General features: G+C 44.5%; 1 protein-coding gene across 3 annotated transcripts in view; it reads right to left on the reverse strand.

Moving 5' to 3' along the window:
- GALNT10 (polypeptide N-acetylgalactosaminyltransferase 10) overlaps nucleotides 1-18540 on the reverse strand; it is a 215614-nt gene that overhangs the window by 79320 nt on the left and 117754 nt on the right. For all 3 annotated transcript variants that reach the window (XM_023617365.2, XM_070232998.1, XM_070232997.1), the window contains exon 4: nucleotides 10570-10736. In XM_023617365.2, coding sequence (XP_023473133.1) covers nucleotides 10570-10736 — 167 coding nt within the window. The remainder of the gene's footprint in view (nucleotides 1-10569; nucleotides 10737-18540) is intronic.

The raw sequence follows: 18540 nt of genomic DNA on the forward strand, positions 1-18540 counted from the left end.
CTGGAAAGGGGGAAGGAGACAGGGTTTTGTGTCTACTACAAAGAACATTTAGAGTCAACTCTGCTCAAGAAGCAGGTTTATTTATAGGTCATTTGCATTCACTCATGAGTTAAAACCCCGCTTCTTCTGTCACAAGGCAGCAGGGACATGTCTCCTGGGCGAGGTCAGGGCTGGTCTTTCCTCCCGCCTGGTTAAAATAAATCTGCTGGCTGTTGGGGAGTTCTGGGAAGGTAACTGTTAGTTTGAGTTTTCCAATAATAGAGACTGCAGTGAAATTATGATTTAGAATATTCTAGATCACATATTCTGATAGCATACAGGAAAAAACCCCTAAGTTTCTGAGAAGACTGGGCAGAAGGCAAAGCCTTACAATTGTGCTTGTTTTCCCCCTCACTGCAGATTATTAGCAATGCCCAATAATCCCATTCATGAACAGGAGCAGGAGTCGGGGACAAACAGTTGACGGTGGGAGTTACTGGTTATTCTGAGATTCCTGGATGCTGATAAACAATGTGGGCATCTATGAAGAGGTCTTCGGTTATGAAGCAAATAAACAAAATTAAAATTTTTTATTATTCTGGGAGGAATGAGCATTATCGTCTTTCAGGAGAAGGAACTGAGTGTACACAAGGATCCCTAGTTTGGAAAAGGCAGCCTGCGCCTGTTAATACTCTACAGGAACCAACGTCACTCAGTCTTACAAGAGGAAGGGATGTTACTGTGGCCTTCACATGTGCCTATCTCTCTGTTCTATATGATGATGCAAAAATTACATTTTCATCAGACTTCTCTACTTGAGTAGTAAAGCAAGAGAAAAAAGGGGGAGAAAAGAGAAATTAAACTTTTAATCCATGAACACTGTTGATTGACTGCAATTGTCTCCTTTTAATTTTGGGGATAAATACATGATGTATAAATGTGTGGATCTGGCCTTCTTGATTTTCAGAGCCGTCAAGCATTGTCTATTTTTGGCTGTGAAAATTGGTAACATTTTAAGCCTCCGGTGTTTACAGCTCTGAAGGCGCCTCTGGATTCAAATCAAACCAGAGTTGGCTCTAGGGTGATGGATGTCTGACAAAGACGTGACTGAACCTTCCAGAGGCTAGAAGTTCTGCAAGGAAATTGGGAAGAATCCCTGAAGTGTCTTCGCAATGGGTCCATTTAGCGGCTGCCCGTGGATCGGGTGTTGGGCAGTGGGTTAGACCTAATGCCTGCTTTTTCACCAATTGGTTCACTAACCTGCTAGAAGCAATACTATTGGGAGGATGTGGCTAATATTTACAGTGAATGGAGACAGAAGAAGATATCTTTTAGACATACAGACGTGTATCAAATGTCACGATTGAGCATTTCATATATTCACCTAAAAGTTTTGTTGTTGTATTTACTTAAAAGCTGTTTCATTTAGAAGGTGGGGCATGGAGAGGAGGTAAATTTCTTGTACTTTGGTTTGAACTCTCTACTAAATGTGAATTTTTCCCTTTAGGCAAATGTTGGCTTTAAGAGGCTTCCTATAAAATTAGATATATGTTTATATCACTTACAACAGTGTCTGGCACATAGTCAGTGCCATAGAGGTGCTATGTGGCATTATTGTTATTTCTGTTGTGGCCTGTTCCCCTCTGTGACTCAGACAAAATCAGCCCTTTCAGCCCCCCACTCATGGGGCGAAGTGTGAATGGCGTGAAAAGGGTCTGGTTGGTTTGCACAAGACCAAGTTAGGTACTAAGGACCCTCTTAGCTTTATTTCAGCCTCAAATCTCATCTCCCTCTAGACCTGAGTAAATAACTATTCATGTCAGACCTAAGCCAGCGGAGAGGCCCAGGAGCTTTCCAAAGACAGACTATGACAGAAGAGGGACAGCTCTGGAGACCTTATTCAAAGGACCTCCAATAACCTGCTCCACTGGGTTTTGCTTCTCCCCATTATGTTTTTAAGGAAACACTAAAACAGTGGAAAAGGTTAGAGTTCAATCCTCGCAGGAAAATCAGGAGAATATCAGCAATTTAGCACAGTTTTGCTGCACCAAGTTCTTAAAATGTAGAAGGCTCACCCACCTCAATAGAAGCATCACCTTTCTGAAAATATAAGGCAGCTATTTTCCACTACAGAAACAATTCTTTCCCAAACATCAGAGTTTTTGATGCTTCAGAAGCAATCTGAGCGATTTATTTGATTGATTTTTTGCTATCCCAGTAAATCATTTATACAGTGCTTGATTCACAAAATCCTGGCTTTTCTTAAAGCTGCACAAAATATCCCATAATCATATCGACTCCTGCATCCTGTGTCTCTGCCAGATATCCACCAAAAGGTTTATAGATTTCCCTCATTATAAACTAATTGATATTCTGTAGCAGCTTTAATCTTCTTAGCAGTTCTCTCCTTTGGAGTCTGAGAGAGAAGCGTTCAGGATGTCAAAGACATTAAAGGAGAAGAGAATCAAGAAGCCTGTGGATTTTCACGGTGGTAAGACGCCCTAGAGACTGATACTTAAAATGTGGGATTCTTAGGATTATGGAACCTGTAGTGGGGAGATCGATCCCTCCTGTCAAATGGGATTACCAACCAGGAGTCGTCCACTCTCAGGGCAGGTAAGCAGTTTAGGCCACTTACCACCAAGCTCTCCGAGCCTCAGTTTTGCCATCTGTAAGACGGAACTGCTTCCCCTGCCCTGCTATTTCCATACAGGGAACAATATTTCACTTCCGGGGTGGCTGGGGGAGGTGATGCTGGGCAGACCAAAATTAAGAATAGTCATTCTGCCCGCAGAGCCTGCTTTATCCTTTCCTCCCTGTGGTGTGCTCATCAGCACACGCTCTGACCTGCCAGGGAGGCCCACCACGCCTCCGCTGCTGAGCCTGTCCTGAGGCAGTTAATTCAGGAGGAAAGTGGTAGGAACAGATCCATGTTGTGTTCTCTGGATCGGCCTCTCCAGCAATGCAGCTAATATTCTGGTGTCATTTGACCCCTATCTCTATTTCAAAACTGACGCAGAGGAGGAGGTGTGGTAGGTATTTTATAAGGACAAGGGGAAACGACTATAAAAAGTTAAGTGAAAGAAACCAAGATACAAAGTGAAATACGATGGGACGTTCACTCCACAAAGGGCAGTGTAAAGGGACAAAATGTAGATTCACATCATGGAATAGTATCTAGCTACTAAGAAATAGATAAGCTACCTAGGTCTATTGACCTGAGGGATGTCTGCGATACATTAACAAGAAAACAACAAGAGTAATGTGTACAGTATGATTCCTTTTAAAAAGGGGAAAAAACATGTAAAGATTAGGTGTAAAGGCTCTAGAATCAGAATGCATAGTTTTAAATCAAAGCAGTGCCTTGTTGAGCTAAGTACACATGGGCCACTTGCTTAACCTGTCTGTATCTCAGTTTTCTTATCTGTAAAGTGGGAATAAAAATATTACTTTTTTTTAAGTAGAAAAGAGGTTTGAGATCATTGAGTCTGGCGATTTTCACACTGTGAATGACAGAACCCATGACAGCGCTGTGGTAATGAATGAGCGAATGTACTTAGCACAGAGTAAGTACTGCACTTGGCTCGCTAAGGATTAGCTCGGGTTATTACCAGCTGTTTCAAGTTAGTACTATTATGCAGAATGATCCAGAATGATACACACCAGACTGTTAACATCAGTCACCTCAGCTGCGGTAGAACTAGAGGGGGATTGGGAGGGTATGAAAAAGAAAACAGAAATGAAAAGACACTGGAAACCAAAGAAGATAGACAAATGGCAGACAAGCATATGAAAAGATGCTCAACATCATATGTCATAGGGAGTTACAAACTAAAATAATGAGATACTACTACACACCTATTACAATGGCAAAAATCCACCACACTGACAACATCAGATGTTGGCGAGAACGTGGAGCAACGGGAACTCTTGTTCGTTGCTAGTGGGAAGGCAAAATGATACAGTCACTTCGGAAGAGAGTTTGGCAGTTTCTTCTATAACTAAACATTCTCTTATCACATGATCCAGTAATTGCACTCTGTGGTATTTTCCTAAGTGAGCTAAAAACTTATGTCCACACAAAAACCTGCACATGGATGTTTATAGCAGCTTTATTCATAATTGCAAAATCTTGAAAGGAACCAAGATGTCCTTCGGTAGAAGAGTGGGTAAAGAAACTGTGGTATATTCAGACGATGGAATATTATTAAGCACTAAAAAGAAACAAGCTATAAGCCATCAAAAGACTTGAGGAACCTTAAATGCACATTACTAAGTGAAAGAAGCTGGTCTGAAAAGGCTGTGTACTCTCTGATTCCAACTATATTAGACATTCTGGAAAAGGCAAAACTACAGAGACAGTAAAAGGTTAGCGGCTGCCAGGGGTTAGGTGGGATGGAAGGACAGGCAGAGCACAGAGGATTTTTAAGGCATTGAAACTATTCTGTGTGATACCATAAGGGTGGATACATGTCATTCTACATTTGTGCAAACCCACAGACTGTACAACCCAAGAGTGAACCCTCATATAAACTATGGATTTGGGGTGATAACGATGTGTTAATATAGGTTCATCAATTGTAACAAATGTGCCACTCTGACACAGGTGTAGGACATTGATGGGGGGCAGGGGACTGTGTGTGTGTGGGGGTGAGGGGGTATATGGGAACTCTCTCTACTTGCAGCTTAATTTTGCTGTGAACCTAAAACTGCTCTAAAAAATAAGGTCTACTAAAAAAAAACAACACGGGGGCGGGGGGAAGGCTAAGTGTTAACAGTAATTGCCTCCAGGTGATGGGGTTATGGATGGCTCTTTCTGCTGCCTATTTTCTCCTTGACTCCCAGCCTGTGCTCATGCTGTTCCTTCTGTCTGGAACATTCTTCTCCCTCCTAAACCACAAAGAGTAATATCTACTTATCCCTTAGGATGGAGTTTAGCTGGAATGTTCTCTGAGAAGTCTTCCCTGATCTTCTCCGCGCTCCACCAAGTGGCACGTATTCCATGGTCTTACGATGGTTCCTTACCTTGTCTGTCTGCCCTACTGGAAGTGAGCCTTCAACGGGAAGTCTGTTTTATTCCCGATATATGCCCAGAACCTAGTGCAGCATCCGGCACAGTCATTTCATGAGTTTTGTTGAATATATGAATATGAATTAAGTCAGAACAAATGTAGAGAAAAACAAAATAAGTGGCACAAAAGTCAAGGTGAAAGAACCCAAGCAATACAGTGAAAGTGGGGAATGGCCACCCCAACAACTAGGGGGTACGGGAAGCAAACCAAGGCTGCAGGAGAGAAGACAGGAAACGAGGAAAAGACACTTACGCGGCAGTGTCAAGAGCAGCATGTTGAAATGCAAATCAGGTCAGGGCAAAGGGATTTCCTGATGTGTCCCTCTGACTGGCACGGTGTGCGAGTGAGGTCCGAGTAGATAAGCTCCTCATGGAAGAAGGACCTCTGACCTTGGTCTCACTGGCGAGGGTCTCCACCATGGGAACTAATGGGCCCTGTGATGTCCACACTCCTCCCAGCACCAATCACCGCCAACAACTATCAAGAAGTCTGTGAACACTAGCTTCAGAGCTTCCTTGTGTACCTGTGTTTTTTTTTTTTTTTGAGGAAGATTAGCCCTGAGCTAACTGCTGCCAACCCTCCTCTTTTTGCTGAGGAAGACTGGGCCTGAGCTAACATCCATGCCCATCTTCCTGTACTTTATATGTGGGATGCCTACCATAGCATGGCTTTCCAAGTGGTGCTATGTCTGCACCTGGGATCTGAGCCGGCGAACCCCGGGCCGCCGAGAAGCGGAACGTGCGCACTTAACCGCCACACCACTCGGCCGGCCCTGCTGTGTACATTTTTATTTGCTTGTTTGCTGATAGGGAGTTGAGTTGGGGAAAATGCTGTCAGTGAGATCATACCATAGCCTTTTATTTCTGTACCCCATCATTCCAGGCGGCCCAGAGCTCATCCAAAGACAACAGCCTTTCCCATTACGACACATCTTATTTTTTTTGGAAAACCAACACTGCTGGAAAGTGGGGAGGTGAAGGAGAAGAGGAATAGAAAAACAAATGAACAGGGCTCTCTTGTTCTCCTGATAAAAATCTCCTGTCCGGGCAGTGCACTGTGCCACCCGACAGCCTCACCGGTCTCTCCCACTGGTGCAAAACTACCTCCAGGTCTCCCTAATCCTCAAGCAGAGCTCGCACACTGGAAGAGCTCCTGGAGACCCTGGAAAATTCCACAGGGCTCTATTTATGAGCAGGGCTGGGATTACTCCGGCGTCAGCTTCTGCTCCACGCTGGTCCCCAGTGCTGCCTGCACAGAGCTCTGGATCTTATTTCAAGAATTCAACTGCACCAATTTTGTCTCCTACCCAAGGTCTCGACCCATAGCTGAATTACAATTAGTTGCCCCAAGGAACCTGGAAGAGACTCATTTCAGAGGAAAATGCCTTCTGCTAGGCAGCACCAATCTAGCCTATAGTTAGCATCTCTGAATTTCAACTCTGAGAACTGCCTCTGCTCACGGGGCCCAGAGAAATCTTGTCTTTTACAATGGCCCATATTTGCCACACTTCAGACAGGCCTCTCCATAATTCTGAAATTGTTTCTCCCAAACCTCATTTTTAAAACAATCACTGCTGAGGAAGTCTGCTACCAAAGCTGCCTTGAGAATTTCTTCTTGAAACAAGAATAATGATCGCTTTTCTGAAAAATGCAGGTTGCAAAACCTGACAGCAAAAGTGCAGGACTGAGGGGCGTGAGACGAGAGTTCTCCTCTGGGATCCAGGCCTGATTTGTTGAGAAAAAGGGGCAACAACCAGGGGCCTCCGTTCTCATTCTCATCTGTGAAATGGGATGGAATTCCTTCTCTTCTCTGTCTTATTAGGGTTTGGGAATGGCACCACATTGGATTAATATGTTTGCTCTCTGGAGAAACAGATACACTTGTAGAATGTCACTCTCATGAAATTTACCTTTCTTTCTCGAGACTGTTAGATTCTTTTTTATGGGGCAGGGGAGTCATGTTATTTTTATCACAGAGTACAACGTTGAGGAAATTGGGATATTAGAGGTGCAAACCCTTATAGCCCAGGGCTGGCTGTGTTTGAAAATGAGCTCTTTTTAGCAAGAAGTTTTGCTCTTTAATACAATGGAAAAGTAATTTATTGAGAAGTGTCTTTGGAGATAACAAGGAGTAACGCACCCCTGCAGATGTTTCACCTGAGGCGAGGAGGGACGTGGTGGTACTGGGAGCCCGGAGATGGCATTCGTGTCCCTCCTCTGCCGCCACCTGGCTGTGTGTGCTCCTAGTTCAGCCTGGTCACTGCTCTAGGCCTCTGGTTTCCCATCTGTAAAATGAGCAGGCTGAGTTATATCTGTGGTTTTCACACGTTTTTAAGCAGTGGAGCTTCTCTTAGTGAACAGTTTTTCAGAAACCAAATATAGGCCATCCCAGGAGAGGCACCTGAACCCCACTTGCGCCTGTGAGGCTGTCCATACGCCTCACAGTGCTTCCCGAGGCATCCCCGGGCCCTCTCCTGCTCTGGGGTGGAAGGCAAAAGCCAGTAGCCTAGATGACCTTGGAATTCTTTTCTAACCAAACAGAGAAATGCTGTTTCTAATCCAGTTGATGCTTGGTTTATGCCACCTCTGGAGGACTAACTCCCTGTGATGCTCAGAGAGGGATCCTGCCAAGTGTTGTGGGTCTGTTCCCCGGACAGCTGAAGCTTCAGAAAACAAGTGACAGGGACCTGAGCCTGGAACACTAAGACGCAGGCCAGCGTCAGTCACCAAAGGAACTGCTGTGTCTTCCACAGCCACACCTCCCTCGCTGGCTGAAGAAGACCCTGTCGCTAGTTGTGGTCCGTGTGTGTGGATGTAGCTGCCACATGTTTCCTCTCTCCCTCCTCATTCATTCATTCAGTAATTCAGAAACATTTATTAATCACCTGCTTTGAGACCACAAGTGGTCTCGGGAGGAAGACTGGCAATGAACAGGTCAACAAATAGCTGTACAGTCACACACGGGGAGCAGTGAATAGTGGTAGGGGTGGGGGTCCTGACTGAAGATGGTGTGAGGCGAGCCGCTGTGGGAAGAGCTGGAAGAGGAGGTCCAGGCGGGAAGGGGCTCAGTGTGCTCCAGGACAGAGGGCCCTGCTGTGGCTGGTACTCAGAGAGAGTGGAGAGTGAGAGCAGCCCAACCTGCCGGGGCCTCCAGCACGCCCCACCGTGGCGGCGAGCTGGCTCGGGCAGGAGCCTGCATCTGAGGGAAGGCGTGGTGTTCGCCCGAGGAGCAGAGGCTGTTCACGCCGCAGCGCAGGAAACGGAAGGCAGTTAATCCCTTGAGCAACATGCTCATTTATTTTCCTTTTCACTGCCCGGCTGAGGGCCCTTGGCCTGTGGGTGGCGGGCCCAAACTGGGAGAAGGCTGAGGTTGGAAGAGGAGACGGGGAAAGGAAAGCAGAAGCAAGGGAGAAAAAGGCAGCAGCAGAGCCCGGGTCCTGGCTGAGTGTCCCACTCACGGGCTGCGTGACTCCGGGCGAGTCACTTAACGCCAGCTCCTCCTCAGAGACCCAGGCTTCCCTCAGAGCTTGCTGTCAAGAACAAACGAGATAACATATGGGCCTGGCACACTGAAATGGTCCCCTACATGGTGAATGGACGGGGAGACAATTCAGGTGAAAGGTGAGACAACGGCACATTTGTTTAGGGTTTCACAATTCGCAAAGCCCTTTCACCCACAGAAAGGTGGAGACTGCACCTGCACCTCGATGTCTGTACCTTCATCCCTGACTCCCTCTCCTACAAACCAGTCATAAATAATGTCAATAATAATAACACCAAGTTTAAATGTTTATTTCAAATGTTCACTATGTGCCAGGCACTGTCCTAGCACTTTACATGTCTCAACTCGTTTAATAGCCACAGCCACCTAAGAGGTAGGTACTGTTGCGATCCCATTTTACAGATGAGGACACTGAAGCACAGGGAGATTAAGTGACTGGGTCAAGGTCACACAGCTAGCGACAGGCCAGAATCAAAGATGTAACTATTGTTAGGCTCTCTGCTAAAGAACAGGGCTACAGAGACAAGGAGGCACACCCTGCCCTCACTGGGCTCACAGATCTCGCTTCAGGGACACAAATAAATCTCACACAAGGTACTAGATGCTACTGTAACTGTGGTGGAAGTGCTAACAGCAGAAATGAGCTCTGATTACTCCTTCATCAAACACGCATTAAGCACCTACTGCATGCCTAAGGAGCTGGGGATGTACGGTGAACAAGACCCACGTGGAGGTCCCTGCTCTCGGAAGGTAGAGTCTAGAAGACGAGACATGCAACAAGCCAATGTCTACACACCCTACGTGTACACAGCCTACTGCTGTGTGTCTTAATTCTGCCTGTGATAAGAGCTATAATGAAGCAAAGGGTCCCACAAGAATGAGTGAATGTCAAGACTTAGGGAAGACTTTCAGAGGTGCTAAGAAGTGAGCGCACACCGCCCCCCCCACCCCCCCCGCCCTCCCACTGAGGCCTCTGTACTAAAGGCATACAACCAAGAGTGTGGTGTTAAAATGGGTGAGAGGCAGGGCAGCTCTGATTATGCTGGGGTACACTGAGACCCCCTCTCTTCACTCCTTCTTGGTGCCTCTCCAAGAAGGTAAGCAGAGGAAAGGGCTTTGCTTGATTTTGCTGCAACTGGTGAAAGCTTTGAAGTAGAGAATAAGCTTGAGACCACTGGCTGGAGGGCAGTGTGGTCTGGTGGTTAAGATCACATGCTTGGGGCCAGACACACAGGGTTCAGTCACCACGTCACCAGCTAAGAGCCATGGGACCAAGGCTAAGTCACTGAACCCTTCTGAGCCCAGTTTTCTCATCTGTAATGTGGTGTGGCGGATACTGTAGGTGGGCTCACTCCACACCTCCTCTAATCCACTTCTCCCTTTCCCACCTCCACTGCAGAGGCCAAAGTCAAAACATTTACATTCCTAGCTGCCCCCACAGGCAGGGATGCTGGATGTCAGAGTTCTGGCCAAATATCTTCCCTCAAGAAGACTTTCCTGAAGAAGAAGGCAAAGTCTTGAAAGGAGGAGGCTTTGTTCTCTGTCTTTCCTCCTTCCTCTTGACTGAAAGGTAGACTTTCTAGAGGGACAGCAGCCCTTCTGCCACCAGGAGGATGAGGAAGCAGGAAGAGAGAAGCCTGGTTCTTTGATGACAGCCTCAAGCAGCTGTACCAATCTGGACCTTATTATGAAATAAATGAATGAATGAATGAATGAATGAACGAACCCCTTACTTGTTTGAGCTATTGTTTATCAAGTTTTCTATTATTTGCAGTTTAATGCATTTCTACATTGATACAAGTGAATGGAAAACAGAACCCACTTCATGGGTTGTTGTGAGAACTAAATGAGATAATGTGTGTAGCATGACCTATAGGTTCATGGCCCGGCACATAGCAAGCATCAGTAAACGGTGGCCCATACGTTGGTGCTGCTGAAGGAAAGAAAACCTGCCACCTCTTTGCCAAGTCACTGGATGGAGGAAGGGGGACAGGAAGCTGGGTGGAGCAGGCCCTACCTCGATCACTGAAGTCATCGACCAGCACAATCTCGGCGATCAGCTCCGGGGGCGAGCGGTTCAGCACGCTGTGGACAGTCCGGAGGAGGGAGGACCAGCCCTCATTGTGGAAGGGGATGATGATGCTGGTGTTGGGGAGCGTCTCCAGGTAGCGTTTGCTGTTGCAGCTAGAGGGAGACACAGGGGACAGAGAAAGGTCAGGGTCAGCTTTCACCTTGCCAAGAGAACTCACGAGCATGATTTGGCTAACTGCAAATCCTACTTCCTCTCCAGCCTTTAGGGAATGAGTGGAAGCAAGCACACTGCAGTCACTTCAGAACTTTCTTCTCCTTGGCATCCTGAAGTCCTGCCTCCAATCGCTGCACACACAGTGCACAGGGTAGGTATGCAAGACCCTCCTCCCACCCCCAGCTTCGTACGGGTTTGGTGATTGACAGGCGCTAACTTGTTAAGCCTCAATCGTGACAGGAACATGGCTGCCCACCCTCATGATTCCATGTGGAGGACAGCCCTTCAGTAACACCCTGGCCTCTTGTCCCACACCTTGCACATTACTCTTCAGTGGAGAAGAAACCACGTATCCAGGAGTTTGGAAGAATAAACTGGGCTTCACAGGCTCCGCACCTCCTCTCTCCCTCCCTGGGCTCTGCCAGCAGAGGGCTCACTTCCTTCTCTGCTCTTCACCAGCTCCACGCTCAGGCTGGGGGTGGAAGGCCCTGTCCCTGTGGACCTTTAATACCATTATAACACCCAAAAGAATTAACACACTTCCTTAATATCATCAAATATCTAGTTGGTGTTCAAATTTCCCTGATCTTCTTATGTCTTTTTATAGTTGGTTTGTTTAAATCAAGGCCAAGACAAGGTCTACACCCTGCCTTTAGCTGACGTGTCCCCTAAGTGTCTTTGTTGAAGAAACTGGGCAACTCATTGGTCCTACAGGATTTCCCAGTCTGCATTTTGCTGCTTGCAACTCTGTGGTTTCTCTGAACATGTTCCTCTGTCCGGCCCCCTTTGGTTCCTGTAAACTGGTAGTTATATCTAGAGGCTTGACTTAATTGCATGAGCTATTCTGGCAATCTCTTCATAGGGGTGGTGAGGAAACCATATCCAGTTGTCCTTCCTTTAGTGATGTTGGTGACCACTGGTGATCAGTGTTTAAATCTTTATTTTATCACGGGTTTGCAAATGGTGATATTTGAATTCTATCATTCTTCGTTTACTAGCTGGAACACTTCTATGGAGAAAAACTTTACCACATCAACTATTTGGTTGTCCAGAAGTACAGGAAAGACAGGATAAGTTCTTGATTCTTTATTGACCAGTTTTCGGAAGGACTTGGTTCCCTAGCATCCTCTAAAGGTGGACGCTTATTTGTTATCCTTATGAATTCATAAATTTTAACGTAATTAGCATGTTTCAATTCAATGCAGTTATTACTCTTATTGGTTCCTGTATAAGCCCATCTTGAGCCAAAGGCAGTCTTCTCAAGTTGGCTCCCAGTCCTGTGGACATGACCACAGAGGACTGATAGTTTCCCTGCTTTTCAATAAAAGTTATCAAAAGATTCTCCAGGCTTAACTCATCCATTTCCTGCCCTACCCTGGAATCAGCCATTCTGCCAAGGAACCCTGGCTCCTTAACCTCATCAATAGCACCATTTAAATACTGCAACGTGGGCACTAAGGGCATTTATTACTACTGGGTTGGTTATGGTTTCCATGCTTTTACAGTGGTCAGAGCTAGAAATATATTTTAATAGATACATCATGAGTTTATGCTGAAATCTTATATTTAATATATAGGATTACAGTATTTTATTGAACTTTATTTTATACTGTATCTCCTCTTTTATTGAAATATAATTCACATATCATAAAATTCAACATAAAACTCATCCTTTTACAGTGATAATTTGGTAGCTTTTAATATTTCACAATGTTGTACAACTATCGCCACTATCTAATTCCAGAACATTTTCATCACTCCCAAAAGAAATTTCATATTCACTAGCAGTCACTACTCATTATCCCTTCTCCCTTGTCTCTGGCAACCACTAATTTGCTTTCTGTTTTCATGGATTTTCCTATTCTGGACATTTTATACAAATGGAATCATACAGTATGTGGCCTTTTGTGTATCATTTCTATCACTTTGCATAATGTTTTCAAGGTTCATCCATGTTATAGCATGCAACAGTACTTCATTCTTTTTCATGGCTGAATAATATTCCACTGTGTGGATATACAATGGTGACCCCTTATCTGCAGTTTCACTTCCCACGGTTTTAGGCACCCACGGTCAACCATGGTCTGAAAATACAGTAAATCAGATATTTTGAGAGAGAGACTACTACATTCACATAACTTATGGTATATTGTTAGAACTCTCCTACTTTAATATTAGTTATTATTGTTAATCTCTTACTCTGCCTAATGTATAAATTAAACTTTATCACAGTTATATATGTATAGGAAAAAACGTAGAATATATAGTCATCCCTCAATATCCATTGGAAATTAGTTCCATGACCCCTGGCCAATACCAAAATCTGTGGGTGCTCATGTCACTTATATAAAATGGTGCAGTATTTGCAGATAACCTATACACATCCTCCTATATACTTAAAATTGTCTTTAGGTTACTTATAATATCTAAAACAATGTAAATGCTATATAAATAGCTCTTATACTGTATTGTTTAGGGAATAATGACAAGAAAAAAAGTCTACATGTTCAGTACACGTGCAACTATCGTAGGCCTTCTGATCCACGGTTGGTTGAATCTGTGGATGCAGAACCAGTGGATATGGAGGGCCAACTGTAAAGGGTTAGTACCATCTGCGGTTTCAAGCAAACACTGGGAGTCTTGGAAGGTATCCCCCATGGATAAGGGGGGACTACTGTACCATGTTTTATTTATGCATTCATCAATTGATGAACATTTGGGTTGTTTCTACCTTTTGGCTATCATAAATAATGCTGCTAGGAACATTCACATACAACTTTTTGTGTGGACATATGTTTTCAATTCTCTTGGGTATATACCAAGGAGTATAATTGCTGGGTCATAAGCCAACTCCATTTTTAACTCTTTAAGAAACTGCCAAACTGTTTTCCAAAGTGGCAGCATCATTTTACATCCCCAGCAGGAATGTATGAGGGTGCTAATTTCTCCACATGCTCAGACCCACTTGTTACTGTCTATCTTTCTAATTACAGCCATCCTAGTGGTTATGAAGTGGTTTCTCATGGTTTGATTTGCATTTTCCTAATAACTAACGATATTGAGTATATCTTCATGTGCTCATTGACCATTTGTATATCCTCTCTGGAGAAATGTTTAGTAAACATGTGTTTCAGTTTTAGATTGTTCCTTAATAGCATATTGAAATATAATTGATTTTTGTATATTTAGCTTCTATCCTGCAACCTTGCTGAACTAATTTATTAGTTTTAATAATTTTTTTGTGTAGATTCCTTAGGATTTTCTATATACAAGACAATGTCACCTGCAAACAGAGATAGTGTACTTCTTTCTTTTCAATCTAGATGGCATTTATTTCTTTTTCTTCCCAATTGCCTTGGATAGAAACTCCAATACAATGTTGAATAGAAGTGGCAAGAGCAGACAGCCTTGTTTTGCTCCTGATCCTAAAAGCAAAAGATTTCAGTCTTTCACCATTAAATATAATGTTAGTGTGTGTTTTCCACAGATGCCCTTTATCAGGTTGAAGAAGTTCCTCTATTCCTAGTTTGCTGAATGTTTTTGTCATGAAAAACTGTTGGATTTTGTCAAGTGCTTTTTCTGCGCCTACTGAGATCAGCATATGGGTTTTGTTCTTTATTCTATTAATATAATGTAATATGTTGATTGATTTTCATATGTTGAACCAACCTTGCATTCCTGGGATAAATGTTGCTTGGTCATGGTGTATAATCCTTCTCACACGTTGCTGATTTTGGTTTGCTAGTGTTTTGTTGAGGATTTTTGGATCTATATTCATAAGTGATATTGGTCTATAGTTTTCTTGGTTTTAGATATTTTCTCTCTTTTGCTAAAAACCTAGGTTCTTAACATTAACACAGTTATTTATTTGCTTTTTCCTATAACATATAGTAGTTTCAGAAAAAAATACCAATGTGATTGCTAACAATATGATGACAGGAAATTTAAGATTCCTTTGTCCTTCATTTCTTTTTTCTGCAGGGTATATTTCATTAGGGATACTGGGGATTTTCCCAGGGCCCAGAAGAGGGAATCTGAGGACCAGGCAGGCTCAGAGAGAATAACAAAACTGTCTACCTTGTGTCTCCAGATAGAAGCCAGGTGTGTCAGGCAGAGTAGCGGTCCCTGAAGATGTCCAAGCCTTAACTCCCAGAAGTTGGGAACATGTTACCTTACATGGCAAAAGGGACTTTGCAGATGTGATTAAAGTTAAGGACCTTGAGATGGGTTTGAGGAAACTGGATTATTCAGGTGGATCCAATGTAGTCACAGGGGTCCCTAGGAGCAGAGAACTTCAGGCTGGGTCAGAGAGATGAAGAGTAGGGAGTAAAGATTTGAAGTATGTGAGGAACTCAACCCACCATTGCTGGCTTTAAAGGTGGAAGAAGAGGGTCATGAGCCAAGGAAGGTGGACAGCCTTTAGAATGATCCTCAGCTGATAGCCAGCAAGGAAACGAGAGTCTCACTCCTTGTAACTAAATTCTGCCAACAACCCAGCTAAGCAAGATTCCCCTAATGCTCCCAGAAAGGAATGCAGCCCAGCCAACATCTTGATTTTAGCCTGATGAGACCCACGTCAGACTTCTGACTTATAGAACTCTAAGAATAAGTTTGTGTTGTTTAAGCAGCTATGTTTATGATAATTTGTTATGGCAGCTAAAGAAAACTCAAATACAAGGAATCATCCTTAATACCCTTTACCCAGTATGTAAAGATTATTTGCAAACATTTAAAAACTAGAAGACTTCACATAAAAACCCTCATGAGTCTCACACAGCAGCAATGGGCTGGAGTGGACAGTGGATGCCCCTCCCTATGGGGCAGGTGCTCTCCGGGTTACCTCAGCTCTCACCACCCACCACGGTCTTATACCAGGGCTGCTTCACTCCCTTACATTCTCTCTCAGGTCCCTGGAGACATCTGAAGCTGAGAGCCTGGAAGTAAAAAGGCATCATAGGAAGCAGCTCCAAACAACTGCTAAGTTTTTTGGGAAAAATTTGTGACATCTGGGGCAATGAACATAACAACAAAACCCCTCCTTTTGTACACCACTGCAATCCACTGTTCAACTGTCAAAATGCACCCGGGTCTCTTTGCAACTTATTTTGAAACGTATCACAAAGTAAAATGGGTTGCTGAATGGCGAGAGTGATGGACAGACCCGGGATAAAGTCAGTAGAGGACTGTTACTTGCGGAATCTAAATAACAGGGACAAGAGCGTTCAGTGTGCAATTCTCTCAATTTTTCTGCATGTTTGATAATTTTCAGAAAGAACTGTTGGGGGGAAAATGGGCAGGGTCCACGGCTTCCTAAGTTTTAAATTCTGCCTCTGCTAGAGGCACCAAGGGGGAGTTGGTGGGGGGAACTGGGCAGGAAAAAACCCTCGGCTGCTGGTGGTGAGCTTAGTTTCAGCTGTGTGGACAGGACCGCCCTAATTCTGGCAGGCCAGTTCTGATGGAGAAGTCAGTCTCTCTCTTTCCCCTCAGGACCTCTGGATTTCTTTCATGTCCCTTCTTGCCCTTCCATCTTGCTGGACTGTTTTTATCCAGACCCCACGCAGCCCTCCCCCGCCCCTTCCCCATCTCTCTAATCCTTTTGATCATTTCAGCCAGCCTTCTCTGGGAGCCTTCTCCAACTTCATTATGTCTGCCTTCACAAATAAACGAAAGCACCTCTTCTTAAAAGTCCCTTTTCCTTAACTTGGCTGAGTCCTCTGTGGCCAAGAAACACAGGCAATATCTAGTTTTCTACAAAAGTTTCTGCCTTCTATCCAATTTCACAGGAGGCTCTCTTGATTGAAGTGGGTTGGAGTGGGGGTTAGCTGTAATAAATTGCCGGGAGTCCATGGGGTGAAATACAATGGAGTTATTACCCAGCAGAGAGCCCTGGCTCTCTCGAACCCCAGAGCTGGGCCCCACAGCCTGCCAGCAGATACACAAACACCATAGTATATTAAGGGAAGTAGACAACGCCACAATAGACTGAATTCACTTCTAATTTAATTCAGTCATGGAATTAAAGATTATTCATAACTCAAACAAAAGGCTCAGCTTGGATCATAGCCTTGAACATGTGCCTTTTTTCTTCCTTTGGTCTACTCTCTTTTTCTCCCTCCTCTATCTGTCCACTCATTTATTTACCAAATAAACACAAAATGGCACTTCGATTTTTGCCATGGGCATGAGTCATTAGTTTGGTCCCAGCTTAGTAGAGCCTCTTTGTTTAAATAAAAAATTGTGTTACATGCTGAAATGAATCTCTCCAGTATCCAGCGGGGAACCTGGTTTCTAGAGACCTGCTCACAGGCCACCTTCCTGTGGGGAGCTCATGCAAAAAGCCCCGTTTCTCCTCCTCTCATTAGGCCTCACACTGCAGAAGACAGAGGAGGCCTAGGGATCACAGACGGAAGGCCCGCCATCCACCCCAGTGATACCCCCGGCTCGGCAGTCGTCTTTAAGATCTGTCCGCATGTTGTGTCCTGAGATCTCAACACTGGATGCTGGAGTATGCCTCGTTCCTTTGTGTATGATGAACACAAAGCATCTCTGTGCCCGACGGCTTCAGAAAGTAGCCCCAGAGAATGTGGCCTCCAGGAAGGGGAAACTAAGGCACTGCTCCCAATGAAAGAGGCAGGGTTTGGCTATGACCAGACAATAACAACCTCTGCTTTCCCACGGTTCATGGTGCTCGGTTTATAGAGCACTTTTCCTTCTCTCTCCTCTAATCTGTACCACACCCCTGGGAGGGAGATGCACCAGGGAGTGCCAACCCCATTTTCCAGATAAGGAAAACAGAGCCCAGAGGGGTAAGTGACTCGGATCTAGGATTCAAATCTAGGTAGTATTTATTTAAAATAACATTTATAATGCTTTTCTTGATGACAAAAGTGATAATTGCTCAGTGTAAAAGTCTGGAAAAGACAGAAAAGATAAAGGACAACTGATAATGACAGCAACATCCTGCCTGACACTGACACCTGGGGCTGACCTCTGTTAAACATTTAGGGCACGTCTTCCTCTGTGCTCTTCCCGAACATGCATGGTGTACTGCACACTGACTTGATGGCGTCCAAGTTTTTGTGGGCTCCCTGATGCAGTGTGGCCTCCTGAGACACTTGGAGGAGCCCCTCTGGGGGCAGAATAGGGCAGAATGATGCCCCCAAAGAGGGTCAAACAAGTGGCACCATGAAACGTCCAGCACATGACATCAATCTTGATGCCCTCTTGGATCAATACTTCTGGCCCCAGATGGTCCCATAAAAGAGGCATCTGTGGAGTTTACAACCTTACAGCTAAGACCTGAGTGAAAAACCTTCTATCCCTTGCACAAGCACTTCCATTGTCATCTAGTTCACACTCTAATGCCGTCCCATCCGACAGGGCAAAGTTTAGTTAGACGCGCACAGTGTGAGGATGAAGAGGCCCAGTCGGGGGTGCTCCTGGACACACTTTGAAATAGTGGAAAGAGCAGAAACAAAGTGAATGTCCATCAATAGAGGAAGATTAAATAAATGATGAAAAATTCAAATGATGGAATACTGATAAGCAGTTAAAAAATAAGGTAGAAGATGACATTGATAATAGAAAACATCTGTGAAGGATTTCCATTATGCTAGGCAATGTTCTAAGCACTTTATATGCCGTAAGCGATTTAATTGTCACAATATTCATACAATATAGGGACCATTAGGGACCATCATTACTGCTATTACAAAGAGGAGGAAACAAGGCACAGAGAGGTGA

Source organism: Equus caballus, chromosome 14 (genome assembly GCF_041296265.1).
Source record: "Equus caballus isolate H_3958 breed thoroughbred chromosome 14, TB-T2T, whole genome shotgun sequence".
In the NCBI taxonomy this organism is placed as follows: domain Eukaryota; kingdom Metazoa; phylum Chordata; class Mammalia; order Perissodactyla; family Equidae; genus Equus; species Equus caballus.